We start from the raw sequence: 22,498 nt of genomic DNA on the forward strand, positions 1-22,498 counted from the left end.
ACATCATGATCTTTTGAAAAGTATATGAATTAATGTATAGGCAGAAAAAACCCATCAAAATAATTTTGGGTATTCCTAATGCTGTATCTCTGTGAATCTAGTGTTGCCTTAATTAGGGCGCAAACACAGCAAACAGTCACATATAATTCACTATTAAAAAAAAAAAAAAAGATACCATCTAAACCCACATTTAGTAAACAAAATTAATTTTTAGTAACATTGTTGATACATTAAAAAACAATCTTGGTACGTTTTGAAACTTTCAAGCCAGTTCTGATATTTCTCTTTGAGCATATTGATTAAACACTTAAAAGCCAGCGTGGTGGCATGTTCCTGCATATCGCCTGCAGCAACCTGCTCAAACACCACTCGAGGCACGTAAACTCCAAGCTGCAGCACCACATACTCCATATGGTCTTCTTGTTCCTTACTCACCCTGGGTGAGCTGCAGCCTGTGTGAAAAGATAGGGGAATATGGGATGAACGCACTTCATGTGGTGATTTACACTGAAAAATTCCTGAACCCCATTACCCAGAGTAAGTAGCTGTCTTTACAGCTGTATTCCTAATCGTCTACAACTGCCATGTGGGATGTGGTTTTGCTTTTGAATGAATATTCACTAAACCTCCGCTCCTGTCATTAAATGCAAAGTTACAGATGTACGAAGTCATCAGATATTACTTAAATGCTATGTTTTATTACAAAACTGACATATAAAACAGAGAACAGAGATTTTATTTTAGGGGTGTTTTGATATATAAGTGTGCACAAGGAAATACCACAGCAGATAAATTTAAAGGCATATATTTAAATTCTGAGTTTCACACTCACCTCAGATGCCATACATTATTATGTACTGAGGTCTAATCAGTTAGCAATTTAAGCCTAACCAAAGCCTGGAAAAAAGACCTGCTGAGAAAATCCAGCCTTCCTATAAAGCCTAGCTATGAAGGAGGATTGTTCAGCCATCACTGCTGTTTCCACAGTGCTCCAGCACTACCCTTCCCATGCAGGATGAGTGAGCCACACACCCCCCCTAAGGATAGATCCATAATCCTGGGACTGGGCTGACACACTGACAACATTGCTTAATCATTTGTAAGATTTTCTAAAAATTATTTTTATTTTAGCCCCAAAACAATTATAGGGGAATGAGTATGCAAAAAGTAAATAGCACCTATTTTACTGAGTTCAAAGAGGAAATGGATTTAGTGAGCTGTGCTTGGAAGTTTTCATTATCTAAAAGACAAAGGAGATACATGAGTAGGTATGATAGCAGAATTTGGCCATAAGAGCTGTATCTAGATGTTGGTGACTCACCTATGACTGCTAAACAGCGAGGCATCCTATAGCTTGGTTTGAAAATTCATGAACTAGCCCAAGGATTTTCTATGCACTTGGCAACGTGACCATTACAGTAATAAATCTGGGGGATTTGGATGAAAAATATTTGGGGTGAAGAAAAATAAAAAAAGGGTGTTTTTTCCTTCCGTTTTCTTTCAAAATATAATATTGATGATTTGTTGAATCTTCCTAATTACCAAGTAAACACATAGAAGGAAGGTAAATAGTGTATAATTAATATTGTAGGGGAAGGTGCCCCATAGCCTTGTTTCCATTTGCCCAATAAAAAATTGCAATTATATTTAATTGTGCTTTCTTTATACAATGTAATCTTGTGGGAGTCTAAGGGTACGCATTAAGCATAAAAACTCCAAATAGACAATAAAACACAGCATAAAATATGCAACTCCCATAGGCCTTTTCTTAGAATTACTTGGTCTGATTCACTGTCAATGAATGTGTATCAGACTTGTATGGCAAAGTAATTTAACTATATTTCTTGCTTTCAACCTCTTCTTACAACTTTAATACATTTAGTTATGACCCATTTGCCTTTTAGTATTCATGTCTCTAAGTTCAAAGCAGTGACTATTAAAATGAGGAATCTTCTCACTTACTCACATCTAAGCTATCAGAAACAGTTTTTCTTGTTACAGTTCATCCTTGTTCTAATACTTTTCTTATTGGTGTAAATGCTATTATTATGGGGCTATCATTAACCTGAAACTGGAGCATCAGATAAAACAGGGAGAGGAAAAAAAAAGTAGATTCCAGTAGAATATATAACTCCTGCTTTCTCTCGATATTTTTAGGTGCATTTATAATCCTGCTTTTCTATCTCTACTACTTTCTACCATGCATTCCAAAGGCCTACTAAACCAATCAGAGTTTTTGAGGAGATGACTGTAAATCAAGGACAGTAAAAGTAAGTATCAAAAATGCAATGAGGTGTGCAAAGTAAATGGAACGATCTCCTGGTGAGGTCTATGTAGGTGCAAACCCAAACCCCGTAACAGTATGAAACAGAAGAGACCTGTTCTTTAGAGAAAATGTTTCTAATGCAACCCCACCTCAGGAATAAGAAATGGAAATACAGTAATGTTAATGATAATACTAATAATAATAATTGTCATATTATTTACATGCATGCATATTTGCAAGCAAGCTGCAGCATGGGATTACAGGCAGTGTACATCTCAGAACACCAACTAAGCCAAGCAGATCCGCACTGCTGAAAAGTAATAAGTTCAAAAGATCCAATTAAATGTTTCACCATTTAGACAAAATAAATAGCCTGCAGCTATGCTTACTTACTAATGAAAACTTTAGTAGTGCAGCATCGTTGTATCTGAGCAATTTGCACAGATTATTCACACCGAATGAGCACGGTGCAGCACCGTGCCTCGTGCGCTGAGCAGGTTTCAGGGGAGAAATGTGGGGCTTTAAATAAACCCAGAGCTTTACGAAGGGGCATTTATTTCAGAGGCAGAGTGCTAGAGCAGAGCTATAGAAAATCCAAGAGAAAATCCTGAAGCACAGCGTCTGATCCTTAGGAATAACACTGCAACAGACTTGCAGGAGAAGAGACTACCAGACAGAGAGTATAGGATAACAGTAAAAACCCTTTAGAATTCTTTTTTTGCAGCACAGTTGATCTTTTTTATCCATGGCTTGGCATGCACCATATTCATAACGTAGTTAAAAGTTATGTAACTTAAGACAGCTTCTGAGTCATTATTAAATGAGAAAATTGAAGAATTACAATATTGAAAACATGTAGCCTTATCCTTCATGTTAATTTGCACAGATCTGAAATACATTTTTAACAATCACCCACTTTAATTACTAAAATAAGGTATTTTAGATGACAGGTATGATTTGTTACTGCAACTTTTTGAAACAGAAGCCTTGGTATTCTTTCAACACTCACATTTCCACCAGACCTCTAGGTCTGTGCAGTGCAAATTCAGCTTGATTCACTATGGGTCCCCTGAGTTTAACACATCTCTTCTGCATATAGAAATGCATATTCAACAAAAAAATCATATTTTGCCTCTAACAGGAAATTAAGATTTAGTCATTTATAGAACTGGCCACTGGGATAACCAGATTCCATAGAGTTCTTTGGTTTCCCTGTGCAACAGGCAGGCAGAGGACAACTTCACATGGGGCATGTAGTGGGCACAACCCTAACTCAACTTTAACACATGCATTCACCTTGAATAATTAAAAATATTAGAGCCTGTATCAATTAGGAGAAATTATTTACAAAAATGTTCACCTATTGCAGTTGGCATATGGAAAAATGATCATATTTTTAACAAGGGAAATGGGAAATCGCTATGGGATGCCCTACTTAGATTAAATTAGCAAGATCTTGTTATCAGACCATATAAAAGATACACCATAATAAGATGTGACCTTGCAGAACCTTGGAGCCAATCCGTGATTTTTCCCTATAACCCTTCCTAATTATCTGCAAAGTTACAGACCCTTTTGTGGCAGGCTATTTTTCTGTGAATAGTGAGGGGTTTTGGGCTTCTAAATATTTAATTAGTCTTCTGAAATGAGAATTGTTGCACATGCCAACTGCTTCGATTTTCAAACTGTGTTCATCCTAATTATGTTCAGATTTAGATTGGTCATCCCAAACCTCTCACTCTTGTAATTATTTACTCCTTAAAGATCATTCAGCAGAGAAATATTTTTCACCCTTATGGCTCTTTCTTTCCACAAATGGCTTTTCTGGTCCGTTAATTACCCACTCAGAGGATTAGAGTTTGTAATAATGCAAAAGATGCTGCATGTTAGATGAGTTTTACAGGGTGAAAAAGAATAAATTGTTTTTTGTAAACCTGCCTTGGGGAATATCCCCTTTTTGGGTTATCATTTTCATCAACAGTGGCCATGTGCCCACTGCTGCATATCCACCAACTCCGTAGGGCTGCAGAGTGACTCATTTATACAGCTCAACAGAACTCAGAGCAAAATGCTGAGCAAGAGGCAAAAGACAATTTGATTATTTTAAGAGATTTATAAAAGTGCAATCTGCTAGCAAGAAGGTGCAGTCCTTTATCTCATATTTTTACTGCAGATTTCATGGCCTTAAAGTTACACGTATTTAACTGATAACTAATAATAAAATTACAACTTTTCTCATTTCATCTGCTGATTTTTTCCAGAAGTGTTGTCCCTTGGTAGATCTTTAATCAACTCTGTAACAGTGGTGTCATTTCCTATTAAAATGTGTCTGAGAGTCCTCACTACAAGTACTTTCTTTTCTTCTGAGAGGAATGTCTGTCACAAAAGCACTGTTATTCATTAGTATATGAATATATATATATATATTCCAGTGATGTCTGAATGTAATTATCATCTGGAAAGCTTGCAGGGCTTCCAGGTATAGGACTACCACTGCAAAAGTATGCTGTTCTAACTTGGAAAGCACAATCCCACTTTTTCTTTACAAACTGAAGTTAAAGGATTAAGTTACAGATTTGAATTGTGCATTCTCAGGTTCCAGGAACTTCCAGTTTTGAGCCCAAAGAAGTTTAGAGGACTGCTTAGAGTTTTCTTGCTCCCACATCTGCAAAATCCTGTCTATTCTGCAGTTGGCTTTTTACACAAGCCAACCAGAACTCACCACTGTAAAACATTCATCAGAAAATTCACTGGCTACACTCTGTCAATGCGCAGATTATCTTTAATTGTGTCAAAAATATTCATGATCTAATCCTTTTACGAAACTGTCTATCACCAAAGGAGTCTCGTGTGCCTGCACAATTAAAAACCGCATGTTAGCCATACATAATACTGTGTTACATTTGATGCAAATCCTTTACTATTGAAATAAGCACTGGGCTGACAGCAGGAAGTGGCTGATAAGAAAGCAACAAGGCACTGCTGATGGCACTCATGATAAGTGAGCTCTAACTCATATGTGTTCTGTCTACAGTACATTACCCAAAGTGCTCCTGTTTTAAATGTGACTCCAGGAGGTGCTCTTTTGCTGTATCTCTGTCAAAAAGGCAGCAAAATTATCCAAGAAAGCTAAATACACAAAGTAAATTATGTTTTTCATACCCACCAGTGATGCTGGCACCAGAATAATACACTGAAAGCAATATCACTGCTGCTACCTTCTAGATGAGAAAACACCTACAGTTTCATGAGTGTAACAGTAGAGTTGAACTCAATGTCTGTAATAAATTCAGTAAACAGGGAAAGATTATGGGTTCAGAACTGTCACGTTATTGCTACACTTACAATTCAGCCTAAAAGAAAGTATTTAATAGACAGAGCACAAACTCTTCAGTCATGGCAAAACAATTTTACAGTGCTGCAAAAATGTGTGCATTAAATACATTTCCAAATTGCTCCTTTATTATATAGATATATACCACAAGAAGCAAGGTATCTGAGAAGCAATGAACAGTAAGGTTTAAGATCACAGATTACTACTAAGAAAGGAATATAGACGCCTTTGCACCTACAACAGCAAAATACACCATCTTGCCAGATGAAACACTGCACAGGTTGGTATCACTGATGAGTAAGATGGAGGATGCTTCCTCCAAGGTGTTCAAGGTGTGTGACTTTGGTCAGAGTAGCTTGCCCAAGTAAATTATTTTTCTGCCTAATTTCCTGCTTTTCTGTTTTGCATGTGTATGTGTGTGTGTGTAGTAAAACAATTTGAAATTCAAAGGTTCCTATAGTTGCTGTACTACCAGGTAAACCTGAAAAAAATGGCTTTCAATAGTAAATTTGTAGCAAAGCTTCTGTACTGTAAGTGTATTGTAAATCAGGTTGGACATGGAAATAAATTCCTCATGGTAAGAACCTTTCCTTCCCATTGATACGTCTACAGGGGCTAAAAATATCCTGAATATTGAGTATTCCGTCTATGTAACACTCTTAAGACTGCATTAACTTCATTGCAGTAACTTGTTTTATAGGCTCAGTTCATCATGACCTATAAAATGTTAAGCTGAAGTGCTTTAAATATCTGCTAACACCATGTGCAAGCCTGGGAGTACAAGGCACTGTGCTGTGAAGCGGCAAAGACAGTGCTCTTCTGAGAAAGTAGCACGCACTCTTATGTCACTGATATAAACAGGGTAAGCCTGCTAAATAATGTATGAAACAGCCAGCCAATCTTTATATAAAGCAGGAATTCTAGTTGAATTCTTTGTGTGATTTTATTTTAGTAGTATGACATTAGCTGTTTAGATTGCTTCCTAAAAACCATAGAAGCTGAGTATCATACTAGACCAAAAGACACATGTGCAAACTCATTTCATTCACAGTTATTACAGGAAGGGGAAAAAAAAAAAACTTCTTTCATTTGTGGTAGTAGTATTTTTGCTAATTATTGTTCTGCAATATGGAGAAGATAAAATGGAAAGGGAAATTATCTATGTCTTTCAGTAACCATGGCCCATTTATTAAGCAATTAAATCGCAATTTTATTATTAGAGAGGAAAAAAAAATGCTGTAAAATAGTGCCATTGCTTGTATCTTTGATCCTTAAACTCTTCCATTTCAGCAACCTCATTAATGTCAAAATACCACAAATATGGCCATGCCTTTTTTAGAATGTATACTCTGGGCACAAGCAAAATCTATGAGATTCAATAAAGAAGACTTTTCTTGTTGAATACAACTAAAAGCTTAATTGAGCCACAAAGGTCAGAAGGTTCTTTTTATTGTAAGCAGGAGATTATTCTGTGGCAGAAAGACATTTACAGAATATGAGATCTGCTAATTTCTCTACTACTCTGTAGATAGTTTTTAACTTTTAAACCCATGCTACTCTTCTATTTCTTTCCTCTGAATTAAACATCTTCACTGTAATAATTTTTAAATTCCATTTCCTTTGTGTTACTAATGAAAACTTTTCACTTTTATGGCTACTGCTGACTTTTAACACTAGAAAGTACTCATAATTTACTTACATATATTTAATTCATATTAATCTGTCCTAATTTATGATCTATACCCTGCTCTGCCCATCTTCATGTACCTTTTCCATGTCAGTTCTGTTTACTAAGTGAAATTCAACAGATTTCCTACAGTGCAATGAACCTTAACAGGCAGCTTTTAATTGCCTCGCGTAGGAAACCACATCACTATTAATTCCACAGCAAAAGTATAAAATAAAACTATTGCTTCTCAGACTCTAGAGCAATTAGACCTCTCGGCTATTTGGCTAACTCTGCTTCATGATACCCAGTGCAGTTAATTATATTTTTTGATGTTAATAGTCTCTGTCAGTTTCAAGCATAACTCCTCTTTGATGAATATTTAAATTATATTTGAATAAAAAAAATAATCTTGGTTACATTTCATATTCAGCAGTCATCACAGCTTAATAAAGGTCTCCTCAGAAGGGGTTGAGATAAATGGCTATATGAACACATGTATAAAGTCCTAAATCAACTTATCAGATAATGTAGCTGTTTTGGCTAAGTATTATAGAGGTTTTATTGGGGTAGGAGGAATTAATAGGCTTCAAGTATTACATTATTATTCTATATTAACTAAATTTGGTGCAGCAATATATAAGTAAATTAAAACTTTTTAATAATAAAGTTCTGACTGCAACTAAACCAGGAACTTATATTGGCTAGACTAGAAATATGAAAACCATGCAAAATTCATGCAAACTCATTCAAGAGGACACAAAATTCAACTGAAAGGAGCTGAAGGTTAAGCAATGTTGTCTCGGTCAAGTTCTCTAAAAAATTAGCAAATTACTAAGAGAGGCAATTACATACCCAAAACATATAGTACGTGATTAACTGAGCTAAACAGTGTGCACACCTAGTAAAGCCCATTTCAGCAAGCAGAAAAAAAACCCACAAGAAAATCACAGGCTGAAGCACGTATTTTATATGAAGCTCAAATACACAAGCAACAGCATATAATACTTAAAATTTTATGTATGTATATGTACAGTTAGTTACATTTATTTTTGCCCCATGAATAGCAAGGAAAGAGTGATGAGTGTGTGTATATGATCCTGGCAGATAAGAGATACGCTGACTTAAGAATTTGATTGTGGTTTTGCCAATAATAAAGGAAGAAAACTACTTGAATATAAGATATGAAAACACTAAATAGAATATCAAGCTACACCCTAGTAAAATAATGAATCCCATATTTTCTGAAGCAAACTAAATCTAAATTTTAAATGTAATTAGTTGGTATGAATGATCCTTTTGTTGTTTCCTTTGTAGCCTGTCCAATGTCGCGACTACAGCCACGCGCCCCTGTGTTATGTGTTTGCACGTGTGTAGTAAAATCTCTTCTGCAGGAAATTAAAATAGAACATGCTGCAAAATGATGATCAAGTACCACTGACAGCTATTTCCCCTCACCTGACTGCTAAGAACCTTGTAATACGAGGATTTCTATTTAATTTACTAAGTAATGCCATGATAGAACAACCCCATTAAGAAATCCCCCTATTTTTAATGAATAAAACTAGACCTACTACTTTCATATTAAGAATTAATGATACTGAAAATACACAATGCCAGAAAAGGTTCTTCTCAGTCATGGGTATTACTGTTTCCTGCTGTAATAGCACGACTGACTGCGGTGTGTTTCAGGAACCTTCTAGGTTCTGTGATTATGCCTTGCTCATGAAAACACACTACACATATTTCTGCTTTTTTCTTCGTATTTGAGTCATAACTAAGTCTTGTGACTAACACATAGAAAGCAAAACAAAAATCAATCTGGCCACAGCTCGGTATCGTGAAAAGCTGAATTTCACAATAAAGAGCACTTTAAGCTTCTGCTACATCAAAATAGTCACAGGGTTGACTGCTGTATTAAGATCTATTTCAGATTAATAGAATTCTTAGTTTTAAAAGGGTGCTTAAGAAAAAACGTCTAATATAGATAATGTTGTATGGTAAATGTTTTGTGAAGCAGTTGCAAGCAAGCTGGAACAGAAAGCACTGGCATGCCAGAGCAAAAGGTCCTTGTTTGTGAGATCAGCATCAGTACGACAGTACTTGCGATGTGAACAAATTCAAAGAATGTACCCTATGCACAACAGCTTGTGTACCCTGCCATCAGCACTGGGATTTCTCTGACATAAAAAGGAAAAAAACATGCAGAAAGCAGAAAAAGGCAAGCTGTACCTCTTATTTGAAAACACTTTTCACCTGATAGCATCTTTAGCAAAGAGAGGCAAGCTTCGGCTGCAGAAGGAAAAGCAAGGGAAAAAGCAAGGATAGCAGCAGGGGTCAGCAGAGCCCTTGCCTAGCCTGGCAGACCCCCGAAGTGCAGTGTGCCACTGCCTCAATTACAGGCAGCTCCAAATGGCAAAGGATGAAATCCAGCCCATGAAAGGCTGTAAGTCATACCACCAAGAAATGCCAATCTGAAGTGTGCTGCAGCTTAAACACTGAATCAACCCTGGGTCCTGGCTGAAGGAGCTGTTTTTGAAAGAGGCTCTGAAATGCTTCTCTGGAAATCTTGCACAGGCTGGAATTCAGGTCTGCAGTGACCCACAGCACGCTCTGCATTCTATCAGCAAAGCACCCTGTGCCAAGTTTCCTTTTGATTACACCTTTTTGCTACAATGAATGAGATTCATCAGTTATAGATTTCACCCAAGCTTGGAGTCCAGCGGAAGATTTGCTTTATCCACTCGCATTACAGAACAGACCAAACTTGTTTTCATTTGAAAGGACACTAATACGGTGTGACAGTGCTTTCTCTGCAGACCTGACAAGCAGGAACAGGAAAAGAGGGCTTGAGAGATGAGTCTCCTTTGAAATAGAGCTCATTTTGTTTTCTTTCAAAAATGTCTTACTCCTTTATATATGGGAGTTTTCAAAATGACCTATTTCTTGGACGTGTGAATAGATGGAAAAGAATGAACACCTCCAGTCTTCCAAACTCCCATGGGATACATTAGGAAATCCTGGGAGAAGGAATGGATGTGCTGCTGCCTTCAGCCTTGCCTTGGTCACTCAGCAGGGCAGGGGCATGTTGCTCATGTTGTGAAAACCCTCTGCTGAAGTGCAGCTGTCTGCAGAGGGATGATGGACAGAACAGGTTAAGAGCATTGCCATGGGAGAAAAGTTCATGGTAACAAAAACCCAGGCGTGAACTCCTCACTGGTGTCATGATGGACATGGTAATTGAAGGTACATGTGTTGCCTGTGCTATAGATAGGACAGGATAGATGCAACAGAAAAAAACAAACTCTGCTGAAGGGGATTTATTCCTCTTTCAATCCTTTTACTTTTCTGCAGCAATGTTTTAAAAGGGAAGAGTATCTAAAAAAATTACAGCAGCCTAAGTTCATCTATTATACCTGACATATTTTTATGTTTAAGCCTACCTGTGGAAAATGAGGTTTGCCTTGTTTGTGCATATTTAGAAAGCAATATTACACTGATTAAATATGCTTAGCAAAAATGTAAAGTACACAAAAGCCACAGTTATAGTATAAATTGTAGCTGAAAATAGAATTTAAAGGCTATTTCAGTGCAGAACTGATGTAACTGCCTTTCTGTTGCAGATCAAAAATTAATTAAAAACAAGCTGAATATCGCAACATGAGACTACTTTTTTTAATGTAGATGTTTACATGGTTTGCAAAAGAAGTCTAAACATTTTGAATTTTCTTCTTTTCAGTATTTACAACAATACTCTTGGTATCAGATCAAAGAACATACAGTTATTATTTAAAAGTTCAAGGTATTTTAGCCTGTATAACAAGGGGAAAAGCGTTTTCCTTCTGAACTTTATATTAATTTGGCAGTAAAAAGTATATGTTTGAGTTTTTCATCTATGCTGAATGATTCCATAGATTCCGAGTGAATAGACATAATTTTCTTTAAATACAAAATATTAATTTTCTACTAGACCCAACAATAGTAATAATTACAATTGCTTAAAAAATAAGGTGTACAGATTGGAACACACCTGTCATTTTTTAAATATGGGGTTTATAAAGATTTAAAATTATAAAATTTCAAATTATTATCTGCCACACCATCCAAGTATATATTTAAATACACAGTCAATTAAAAAAAACCCTAATTTCACTGTCCTGGAATCACACAGATCATTATCCAATTGTGAAAACAAGTAACTCTGAACTTCCCCTAAACAAAAAATTTAGGACTAGGAAAAATTATTCCTACTAAACAAGTCCCAATTGCAATTCAAAAAGAATAACCCCAGCATGCAAGAATCCATCTTAGCATTTTATTATTTCACTATAATATTACATACCTAAGTGACCTTTGATTTGAATTATATTTTAAGTACATTTCTAGAAATATCTAAAATATCTGTTATTCTTTTACCTATGGTCCTGACCATAGGAGACACTGGAGACAGAAAATGTTCACAAACACCCAGGTGGTTTCAACAGAACTCACAAGATCCACCTGCAATCTGCTTGCCACAGAAATGGATAATACGAGGTCATGAGTAAATTTTATGCTGTTAATTTTCAAATCTCTGCCGTGCCTATAAAAAGCAGCATTAGCCTTATCAACTTCAAAGTTTCATGACAGTTTCTGCTACAGCCACACAAATGCACTTTATGAGCAAGCAACTAGAGCAATTTCCTCAGGCTGCTTTGCATCTTCTGCTTCCCTGTTCATTTAATTTCTTCTTAAATGAAAAGGAAACAGAGGAGATTTGTCCCTGCTAAAGGACAGCAGAGCACAGAGGAGTTGGACTATTTTAAGAACTAAAACGTGCCTGAAACATGGGTCCTCTGCCACTCACTTATGCTACTTGCTCACCAAATATTCCAGAAATTAGCTTATTGCTGTGCTGAACTGCAGCATGTGGTAGAACCTCTCAAACTTGATGGTATGCAAACGCTGGGGTTAATTATCAGAAAAGTGTGAAAGAGGAGAAGGATTTTCTAAAGGTCTAGTCTCTTTCTTCAAAGCTTTAATTTCAACCATGCCAGTCTGAAGTTTACACAGAATCTAAATACATCTGAAAGACTTTATTCTGGAATAATTGGGATGTAATTTCAATCAGGGACTAAAAATTTAATAACTATTTTACAGAGGTAAAAGCAAAGCGATGAAGTCATTAGTGTTCTAGTCAGGCTTCCTAGGAACGCATTAAGTTAAAAATCTTTTGAGAACTGCTGAAAAGAAAGAATAGGGTGAGGTAGAAAAGATTAAGTAGCAGCTCATTCTGAGAAAGAGGAGCTGATGCATCAGTGGACACTGGCAAGGTCTGTGTGCTGCTATCTCAAATTCTCTGGAAGGGGAGCAGGGCACGTGATTACATGGCTTTGTGTTAAACTGGAAACCTCATCTTACTTTTCAGTCTTCAGATTTCACAGTATTGATCTCATTAAGCCAGTGTTTTCACCTTGTAATTGCAGAAAATGTAGTTGCTCTGCAAAAGCTGTGGATTAATGCTGCAAATGAATAATGAGCACTTAATAATTGCTGCAGAACTACATTTAACTGCACATCTAAACTGAACTGAGTGGTCAAACGCAGTGGTAGCACAGTTGACTGAAGTGATAAAAACAGGTCTTTAAAAGTAAACATTGCAAGATTTTAGGTAGAAATATAGAAACTATCGCTGCTTATTTCTAAAGGTAGAGAAGATTTCACTGTCATCAAAAGTTCTAACCAATTAAACAAAAAGAAAAACAAATGAACCTCATAGTCCTTCAGGTTAGATTTTTCTATGTAATTGTTGCCATCAAAATACAGCTGATGTGTTACTTTTATATATCAGATCAAGGACATGTGCTGAGTATCAAACAACAATTTTCCTCAGACAAAAAAAAATTACAATCACCAATGCAGTTATAAATAAATGAAATACAAGAAATTTAATATTTCATAAAAAATTTGCAACATTCTTCTATGCTTGCAATATAGCACAAATTGAGCAATTTTGGAAAAAATTAAGCAAGACAAGAGACATCTTTTCTACTTAATGACAGGATCTAAGAAAGAAAACTATGAAAGCAAACTTCCTAATTGCTATAAATGTCAGACAAAAATAGAAAGCAAAGTGTCAAATGATCTTTGCCATTTGTTCAGACAATAAAAAAAGAGAACAAAAACGAAAAACTCTTTGAGCATAATCTGAACCAATGTCCTCCATGTGATCACAATTTTATTTTAATGTTGAACAAAGTATAAGAGTAAAAGATGGGGGAAGTTCAAAAATACACTGTGCAATTATATTTTTACAGCTGATTAACTGAAAGGGAAAGATTGAAATTTCAGCTTTTCAGTAACAGCCTGATGTCACTTCAAGCAAGACTGTGCCTCTATATTTGTCTCTGACTACCCTAATCTGTGTATTTGCAGTGAACATAAGGAAGACTTTGATCAAAACACAACATGCATTTTACACAACAAGGAAGTCTACAGAGCAGCACTACATTTACAAAAGCAATTGAAGGTGGTTTCAAAGGGAGTTGACAGATTAGAGGATGATGACACTGCTGCTGCAGTCTCAATGGAAATCTGGCTTGATCTAATTAACAACTACGAACTTGAACCACAAGAAGATAATTCAAACATGATTTAAAGAAGTTATATTACCTTTTTAACAGTGTAGCAATGGAGCCTTTCCCTTACTGATCACAAAACAAGCCACAGGTTCAGCACAGAACAAGAAATAAAAGACCTGATAGCCTCAATTTACCTCCAGCATTTGAAATTGAAGTCTGAGATCCAGCCCAAATATTTGACTACTGAAATAAAAAATATCTGCATATTCATATAGAAATGATAAAAAATGCTAAGAGTCCTAATCATGACAACTTAAGTGAATCAGTAAATCAAAATGGAAGGCTATTTTTAAGAGGTGTCTATGGAATAAGCATTACCATGTTCAAACAGAACAGAGGAAATGGAGCACAGAAGGCAGTACAACTTGCATATTTCATTTGACACATCTGTGTACAGGCACCAGAAATCTTCCAGGATATTCCCATCCCCTTTTTGTTCAGATTCCTCACCCTAGGAAAAAGGCACTGGGAGGAAAACTTCCAACCAATCCTGAACTCATTCAGGCTTTTAGTTTAAGCCAGTAGCAATGCCAGCGACTTATTTGTGCTGACATTTCCACAACTGTCAGTAGTAGGTGGCTGCTGCCCATACACAGCCTTTAGCACAGGACTTTCTGTGAATCTGAGCTCTCATGCACCTTTCGTAATAAAAATACTTTTATTGGCAGTTGGGGACATGATTTAGAGGTGGAATTGGCAGCACAAGGCTAATGGTTGGATTTAATGAACTTAAAAGTCTTTTTCAACCTAAATGGCTTTATGATTCTTGGTTGGTTCTTCTGTTTTCTCTGAATGTCAAGTGCTGTCACTAGCTTGTGCTTATATGCACCTGTATGCTCGCACACACGTGTATAATGACATATAATCATCCTGGCATGCAATCATTCTGACATTTTCCATTGGAAGGAACTACTATTAGGAACTATGGCAGGGATTTACTGCATTTACTGAAAAATATAGCAGCCATTTGGAAAAGTTCTCAGGGCTATCTGACCTTCTGAAAGACAAAGAGATACGGAATCTCCAAATAACTGAATTGTTTCATTCTCCTTGAAGTTATCTTTCTGCTTTTTAACGTTTGTTTACAGAATTTAAGCACCCCCAAACCTCTAATTGCAACCGGTAGTTTCTATTTCCTTTAAATATTATTAGACAGATACAATACTAGCAATAGCAAAGTGGCAATCACAACTCAACATTTCTTACAGCATATTCCTCTCTCTGTATTAACACAGATATTTTTCCTCATTAGTCTACAGACCATGTTAGCATACATACCCCGAGATGTATATTTTTACCTTTGTGTCATGATTTTGTAGGCGTCTGGAAGGAAGCATTCTGTGTTCTCCATCTGGAAGGGGTCAGCATCACAGATCTTGTCGTCTGTCCGTCCGTAGTTGGCGCTCTCGATCATGATGACATCGCTGCCGGGACACCGCAGGTCGATGGAGTAGCCCTCGCAGGAGAGCTCCCTCCTCACCAGACCAAACGGGAGCGCTGCTCGGCTGAAACCTTGGCAAAAACACAAGGACAAAACGGGGCTGAGCCTAAAGGACACACTGAATTGGACCATTCTTTTTCTGCCACCTAAGCACCAACTCTTGTGTGCTGAAGGGAGTGCAACTTCAACAGTCTGACCTGGTACCATGTTAAGTGAGGCGTCTTTCATGGAACTGTCACATCCCTACACCGTGGCTGCTGTGTCCTTAATCTGGGAAAAGAGGAAATTTCCTTTCACTGCTTCTAATCCTGGGCAGGCAGAACAGTGGTGCCTGTCTGCATGGCTACACTGCACGTTCCAGTTTCCACCTCTTTTCTCTCTGCTTCTGTCTCCAGTCCTTGGGCACAGTCAGACAGGCTGTGTCTGGAAGCAGGAAGCGGCAGAGCAGGCAGGATTTGCAGAAGTGATTTTAAAAAAGAAAACAATACAACCACAAAAAAGCTGTAGCTCCAACTTCATTAGTCTTTTTTACTTTGTGTCTCCCTTTCTTCAGGAAGAGCTGGTTACTTTTGCTTAGCTATTTTGTGACCTCAGCATGGACATGATCCAAATATACATGCTGACACTTCACCTAGTTGAACTGCAGTGCTCCTTACTGTGTCTTTTACATAAACTTAACTACATACAGATAGGACTTTGAAACAAATACAGAAATTAGCACTACCAAAAATCACAGATGTGTACTGCATTAAATCTCCTCATCTCTCACAAAAATAAGACATTAAATTTTAATTTTTAACGTGTTTTATTTCTGCTTAATAGAATTCCTAAAAATAAGTAACTTCTCCAATGAAGCAGAATAAAATACTTTAGAAGCAGAACAAGGTTCAGCTATTCATCCAGATGCTTAGTCTTTTAGAAACATTTTTTAATACAAAAGAATATATTACATCAGAATAAAACTATCTGCATACTACAGTTTCTTGTACACAGTTACTGATGGATTATTATTAAAAAATATTTGTTTCTTACAAAATTGTGTGACTTTTGGAAAACAAGCCGGGCAATATGGCAGTGTTGGAAATCTATTTCTTTAAAATAGTAAATCCTGAATTTTCAGGAGAACTTCCTATTTTTTAAAAATGCCTTCATAATACAGTAACACAAGGCCATTAATATTTCTGTGCAGGCTCTTGGAGACCAGTTGTGACAACAAAGAGAAATAGCTGCTAAGTATGGAAAGTTGGAGCTCTGCGGTATTTTGAAAGCGAAGAAAATAAACTTTTCTTAAAAAGTATGATGCACTGGAAGAAGCAAGGAAGCAAGTACCTAAAAAAAATCAAGAACAACTTGAGATAACCCCTTGATAGTAAATTTTCCCATGAACCAGAGGCTATCATTTTCTCTATTGAATTCTGTGTATTAAAACTCCTGCTATATACAGATGATAATCTGTTAAGACAGCAAAAGTGTTTTGTAATGATCATGCAAGTACAAGGATGTGGCTCCCTGGCATGAACTTGCCCAGCCCCAAGGAGAAGAGTTGGCCAGAGCCCAGTGGCCAGTGGCTCTTTATATTTTGTGGAACCATATCCTACAGGAAACCAGCACTGTTACTGGGCCAGTATGCTTCAGTATTTGTTAATAAGGGAAGGAGTCAGTGCTGTGGAAAGCATCAAGTCCCACCTCAGATTCACTCCTGGCCCTCAGTGTGGCTGCACATACCATGAGCAGTAACAAACCCCATGATTTCAGGCTTGCTGAGGTGTCATGGGCTGAGAGCTGGACAGAGCTAACACACAAATCCATCACATTAATGCCCTGCATGTTCCTCCCGTGCAGCAAATTAATACAATGAGGACAGAAGTCACTCGCAGCTCAGGGAGGGGTACATGCAGAGTCCCCACCCCACCTGAATAAAGCAACTCCTTTCATTAATTGCCATCACAACAGCCATGGTGGGACCAAATATAATGCTGCTAGCCACTGCCATTCCTACATCCTACTACTGCTGTCAAATCCAATGCCATCCCCAGGAAGCTCATCCCTCTTGCTGGCAGCAGTGGTGCCTCTATCTCCTGCACTCAGCCGGGATTCCATGGCCTGCAGCACCACCACGGCCTGGCTGGGGGAGTCCACCCCTCTCAAACTTTCTGAATTTCCATCAGCAAGAAGGGGAACAGTACCTACAGCTGTGTCCAAAGAGGTGTTTGTAGCAGGGCAGGAGGGAAGGGGCATGGGGTACAGGTGCTGAGGTGTCAGTGGCTTCATGTGCAGCAGCAGCTCAGGACAGTCATGGGGCCAGGGCTGACAAAGCCACACACAGCTCCCTGGGACCAGCACTGACCCCTGCTGTGGATCCTGCAGCACAAGCTCCACTTCTGCTAGGAAATACTCTGAATTCAAACACAAGGCTTCTGCAGTTGTGCTACAGAGAAATCAGCAGCCTGCAAATCTTACTTCATCATCTATGGCAACTGCTATAATGACTATGAATGTGTTTTATCCTGCAGTTTTTCCCCCTGCAGGCATCTGCAAGAAGTTCTGTATCAGGACAAACATTAAAAATATTAGAGCAAGGTTAGATCACTTTGCAGGCAACGGAGGACACACCTGAGATTGCAATGTAGGTGTTACATTGCAAAAGCAGCAAGAAATAAAGCAAAACAATGCAGTATGTGTTAGGTGGAAATGCTGCTCTAAGAAATCTCTGTGGTGCAGAAAGAATTTTAACTAAATAAAATAAATAAATTCAAAGTCCACTAGCGGAGCTGCTATGATCTTTATGCTGAAGGTTCATTTGTAATTTTTTCCTATCACCAAAGAAAAAATAAGTATATCAACAAGCAAAGTGTAATTCAATCCATCTTGCAATCCTGACAATCGAAGAAAGAACTTGTGGGAGGCCCTGTAAGCGAAAAATCAATATTGCAGCTTTGTGCCGTGCAAATGTGAATACTGCCAAATAGCAGTGCTTAGGGTAAAATGAACTGTTTTGCTCCATTTTCTCCTCTCTGAACAAATGATTTTGAAACGACAGCTTTTTTTTTGGAGCTATAAAACGTCAAGCAATAACTCCCTGTGCTTTAGGCAAGTGATTGGAATAAATACCTCTTGGCAACAGGTGCAATGACTTAGGACTGAAATTCATTTACATTCAGGAGATAATTCCCGATAAACAGATGCACTGCCACGGGATGGAAGTGTGAACAACCGGCATCTGAATGCTTCAGCATCATTCCGGAGTTTTTTAGACCTAAGAATGTGGCTCTGTCAATAATTACTGTAGTCACCAGCAACTTTGGATCTCCAATGCAATTCCGCAGGAGTATTCCCAACGCTGTATTTTCTTAGCCGAGCTGTATTAAACCTGCTGCTTGCCTTACCGAACCTCGAGCAAACCTACTTTGTTTGGCTGTCCTCCGACAGCCGAAATCAACATTCCTCCTCTCCCTGCTAATTGCTTCGAGGCAAACTGTGCCCTGGATGACACCACTCCTGCTGTCTGCCGCCCAAAATGCTTCCCATCGCAAAGGCTTTTGGTGCCTGGGCTGGGACTTCCAGCACAACCTAAACATTAACTCAAATAAGCGTCCATTACCCAATGCAGCATATGCTGTCTCTGATTCACTCATGCTTCAGTATATTAATCAGTGTTGTACGCCAATTTTTAATTTATTTTTTCTTTTTAATGGAAGAAGATTAACACCTAATGAGAAAAAAAAAAAACCAAAAACATTATTTCTGTCCTGCTAACCGTTTTGATTATAGAAAAGCTTCCTGGCAAACATATGTTTCCTGCACATTTTATCTGCTCACAACTTGGTTGAGTGCAGGCTCTTTATTGAAAGGAGCAAATAAACTGCTTTTGTGAGATCGCTTTTCTAAGATAAAAAGATAGAGGGGATGTTTAGTGGCAATCTGCATTCTTTAATTCTTTATTGATCAATCCATATAAGAAAGACAAACTGAAAGGAAAAATCACAATCAGAATTTCTCCTCTGGTATTTTAGTCTATGGAATGAAAAGTACAAGTCCTGTACAAGAACCGTAATTCAGAATAATGTTTTGGAAATGTGATAAATTCAAATCTGGCTAAAAAAGTTTAATTTAAGTTTGCAAAGCCTTATTTACCATTCCACTGTCTTGGTTCCTTCAGAAAAATGATTTCTCCTTGCAAAGATAACCTAAATTTGTCAAAGCACAAAGAAAAGTTAATAATTCACAGCATCCTGCCCACTAGCATACTATGTTTTTGAGCTGTCAATAATAAGAGAGTGTGCTAAGTTTGGTAGATAAAAGCAAAAAGGCACCACCACATTTGAATGTTCATTGAATACACAGGGAAAACAGTGGAATGTAAACAGGCTAACATCAGTACTCGACATCAGAAGCAAGGAACCTTTGATTAAAACTTAAAGCACAGAGAAAGTCAACATGGAAGTATAAAATTATTTCAAAGAATGAAGATACTGGGAGAACTGAGAATCCAAAACAAATCTCTGCAGAAATAGCTATATATATCTCTGTGAGCAAGGAAATATTGCTTCTTGTGTTATTTGGCTGTAACAGAAAGGTCTTTTGAAAAGAGCACATCTTTTCAAACAGAATGTTTACAGTTGTCTCTTTCACAATCTCTTTTATTTTACCATATCATGCAACATGATGATTTAAGTTCTACACGAGATGAAGTGATGTGTCCTGGGCAGCATTTCAATAATATATGTTTAACAAATGTAAAGCCCAATGAAAACTGTGCCGAGAATCCTCTCCCTCTCCACTGAAGTGCACACACGCGCACACGGGAGGGTGCGCGAAGACAGCTGAACACACTTTGCCATCTGAAAATCATGCAAATGCTCAACATGGGTGCCTCAAAGCTTTTGTAATTCCTCAGACAAGTCTCAGCATCCTGCAATTTTCTAAAGAATCCCATGAACTCTGTCAAGGGAGACTTTTCTCCCAGTCTCTCAGCACTGTATATATTTCACACAGACAAGCATGTTATTTTGTTAAACAGCTTTTAAATTATCCAACCGTGGTCAACAGAACGCTACCAACTACTACAAAAGACAGAGGCAATTTAAATGACAACTGTGCTTTCTCATTCTATCTTTGAAGGAAAAAGTCACTCTGGCAAGCATGTCTATTAAAAGATTACATTGGCACAGTAACAGCGTCTGACAGTGCACAGGGGTCTGGAGTTCACAGCTCTCAGCTCCTCTTTCAGGGAAACCCAGCAGCCGGGCACAGCCAGCCTGTGCTGCAGCCCAGCACACAAAACCCCACTGTTCAGTCGGGGTCAAATTGGGCAGGAAGTGATCATTTCAAAAATACCTTCCTACAGCTGGATTCTCTACCATTTTATGTATATACTCCTTCTTGTCAATTAAGATGCTGAATGGAACAGACATCGGGAGAAAAGGGATTTTTTAGTAAAGGAAAAGTATTTTCTACTAAGAGACACCTCCCTCATTTTTCTAAACTCATTCATAAAAATGGGATTATCTCAAAACACAGTTCATGAAAGTATCTCATTATTTGAACTTTAACAAAGAGGCACAGAGTCCTAAGGAGCAGACCTGACCATTTAAGTTACACTGAAGCCAGGCAACTTCTTCACTGAATAAATGAGCTATGAGGGGTGTTACTTACCACTGGTCTCTAGCATTTTGCTTCTCAGACATTTCATATTTCAATTGCATAACTAAAGTCTGGAAGCTTGTCTCTTACAAAATGGATATATCAATTCCTATCTATAAAAGCTTTTAGAAATATTAAGTAACTAGTGAAGGCTTTTTATAGTATTTTTTTACATTTTATTTGAACATGATTTAGCCTTTTAAAAAATTAAAATTTTAAAAATCTTTGACAAGTTTGAATGTTTTTCACGATTCAGTGTGAGCAGCAAAATTAAAAAGGCATGTAATTTTCTGTAATTATATACTTAATATTCAGTATACATAAACATAAAGTACGTATGTCTGCTTAATGAGATTCAGGAGAGAAGCCAGAGTTACACCCTCTGACTCACACAAGGATTGGTCCTGCCTTCCAGGTTCACTGAAACTTATTACAATTTTCCTTCTATGTTTTCAGTCTCCATGCAATTCTCAAATACAACCCTGTGAGGCTCTGTTCAGCAAAAAAAAAAAGTCAGGGCTTACCTACTTTCTGCACCTTGTTAAATGATTCAGCAAAACCTAAAGTGAGCAGCAGCATCTCAGCCTTTTAATCTAACAGCGTCAATCCTTCCTGTGTAGTGCTGGCAGGGATCTCATTTAAATTCTCCTAAACAGCTCTCACCCCTCATTCAGAAGGGCAAGAATGTGTCTCTCTGAGCCAGCAGAATTAAAGGGCTTTTTTTGATGGTGTTTTTGTTAGGGTTTGGGTGTGTGTGAGGAGAGTGTGTGCACTTTAATAGCAGCAGAGAACAGAGGGCAGGGATGAGTGCTACACTGACAGACCTGCAGAGCACAGTCCTTCAGTCACCTGGAACCAGAACAGGCAGACTGCAGCCATGCACACATCCCCACATCAGCCCAATATGTCTCGACCCAACTCTGAAGGAATTGCCACTGCTGGAAAAGAGATAGTTTGGTCTTCATGCCCATTTAATCCCTCACCTGCCTGCTGAGGCTGCCATTAGAGTGCTAATTAATGCTAAACTGTGAAAATGGGCTTCTACACTTTGAATCCAGCCACACTGAAACTGGAGAGAAACCACTAATTCCTTTAATGAAAGTCACCAAACCAGAGCCTGGTTCCTGGCAGCATTTTAGCAGTGCCTACATATGGCAGATGGAAACCATGTGATCTAAACATGAAAGTCTAAATATCTAATGTAAAAATACATGTTCTTCAGTTCTCACTTAGCACCACATTGTATTCTCATAGGCACGCACCTTTCCCATCCCTTTCAGTGAAGCTGTATGCATGAGAGCAAAACTTTGCCCTCTTGATCTAAAATTATCCCAGTTTAAAACAGTATTCATCTGCCAATGATATTTCTTTTCTTTTGCCAGCCAGATGTCTGTTCTCAGGCTGTAAGAATCTCCTTCCTTTTTTCCTTCACATCATACACATTTGATCCTCTGCCAGCTCACAACAAACACTCTACCCTTTTCTTTCTTGCCATTAAATACACTGCATCTTCAAAATTTCTCTAGGC

At 37.8% G+C, this 22,498-nt stretch overlaps 1 protein-coding gene across 9 annotated transcripts in view; it reads right to left on the reverse strand.

Annotated features, from left to right (window-relative positions):
* Positions 1-22,498, reverse strand: part of ADGRL2 (adhesion G protein-coupled receptor L2) — a 156,023-nt gene that overhangs the window by 56,451 nt on the left and 77,074 nt on the right. For all 9 annotated transcript variants that reach the window (XM_058029763.1, XM_058029760.1, XM_058029759.1 and 6 more), the window contains exon 3: positions 15,185-15,398. In XM_058029763.1, the coding sequence (XP_057885746.1) occupies positions 15,185-15,398 (214 nt within the window). The remainder of the gene's footprint in view (positions 1-15,184; positions 15,399-22,498) is intronic.

This window comes from Melospiza georgiana, chromosome 9 (assembly GCF_028018845.1).
Source record: "Melospiza georgiana isolate bMelGeo1 chromosome 9, bMelGeo1.pri, whole genome shotgun sequence".
Lineage (NCBI taxonomy): Eukaryota > Metazoa > Chordata > Aves > Passeriformes > Passerellidae > Melospiza > Melospiza georgiana.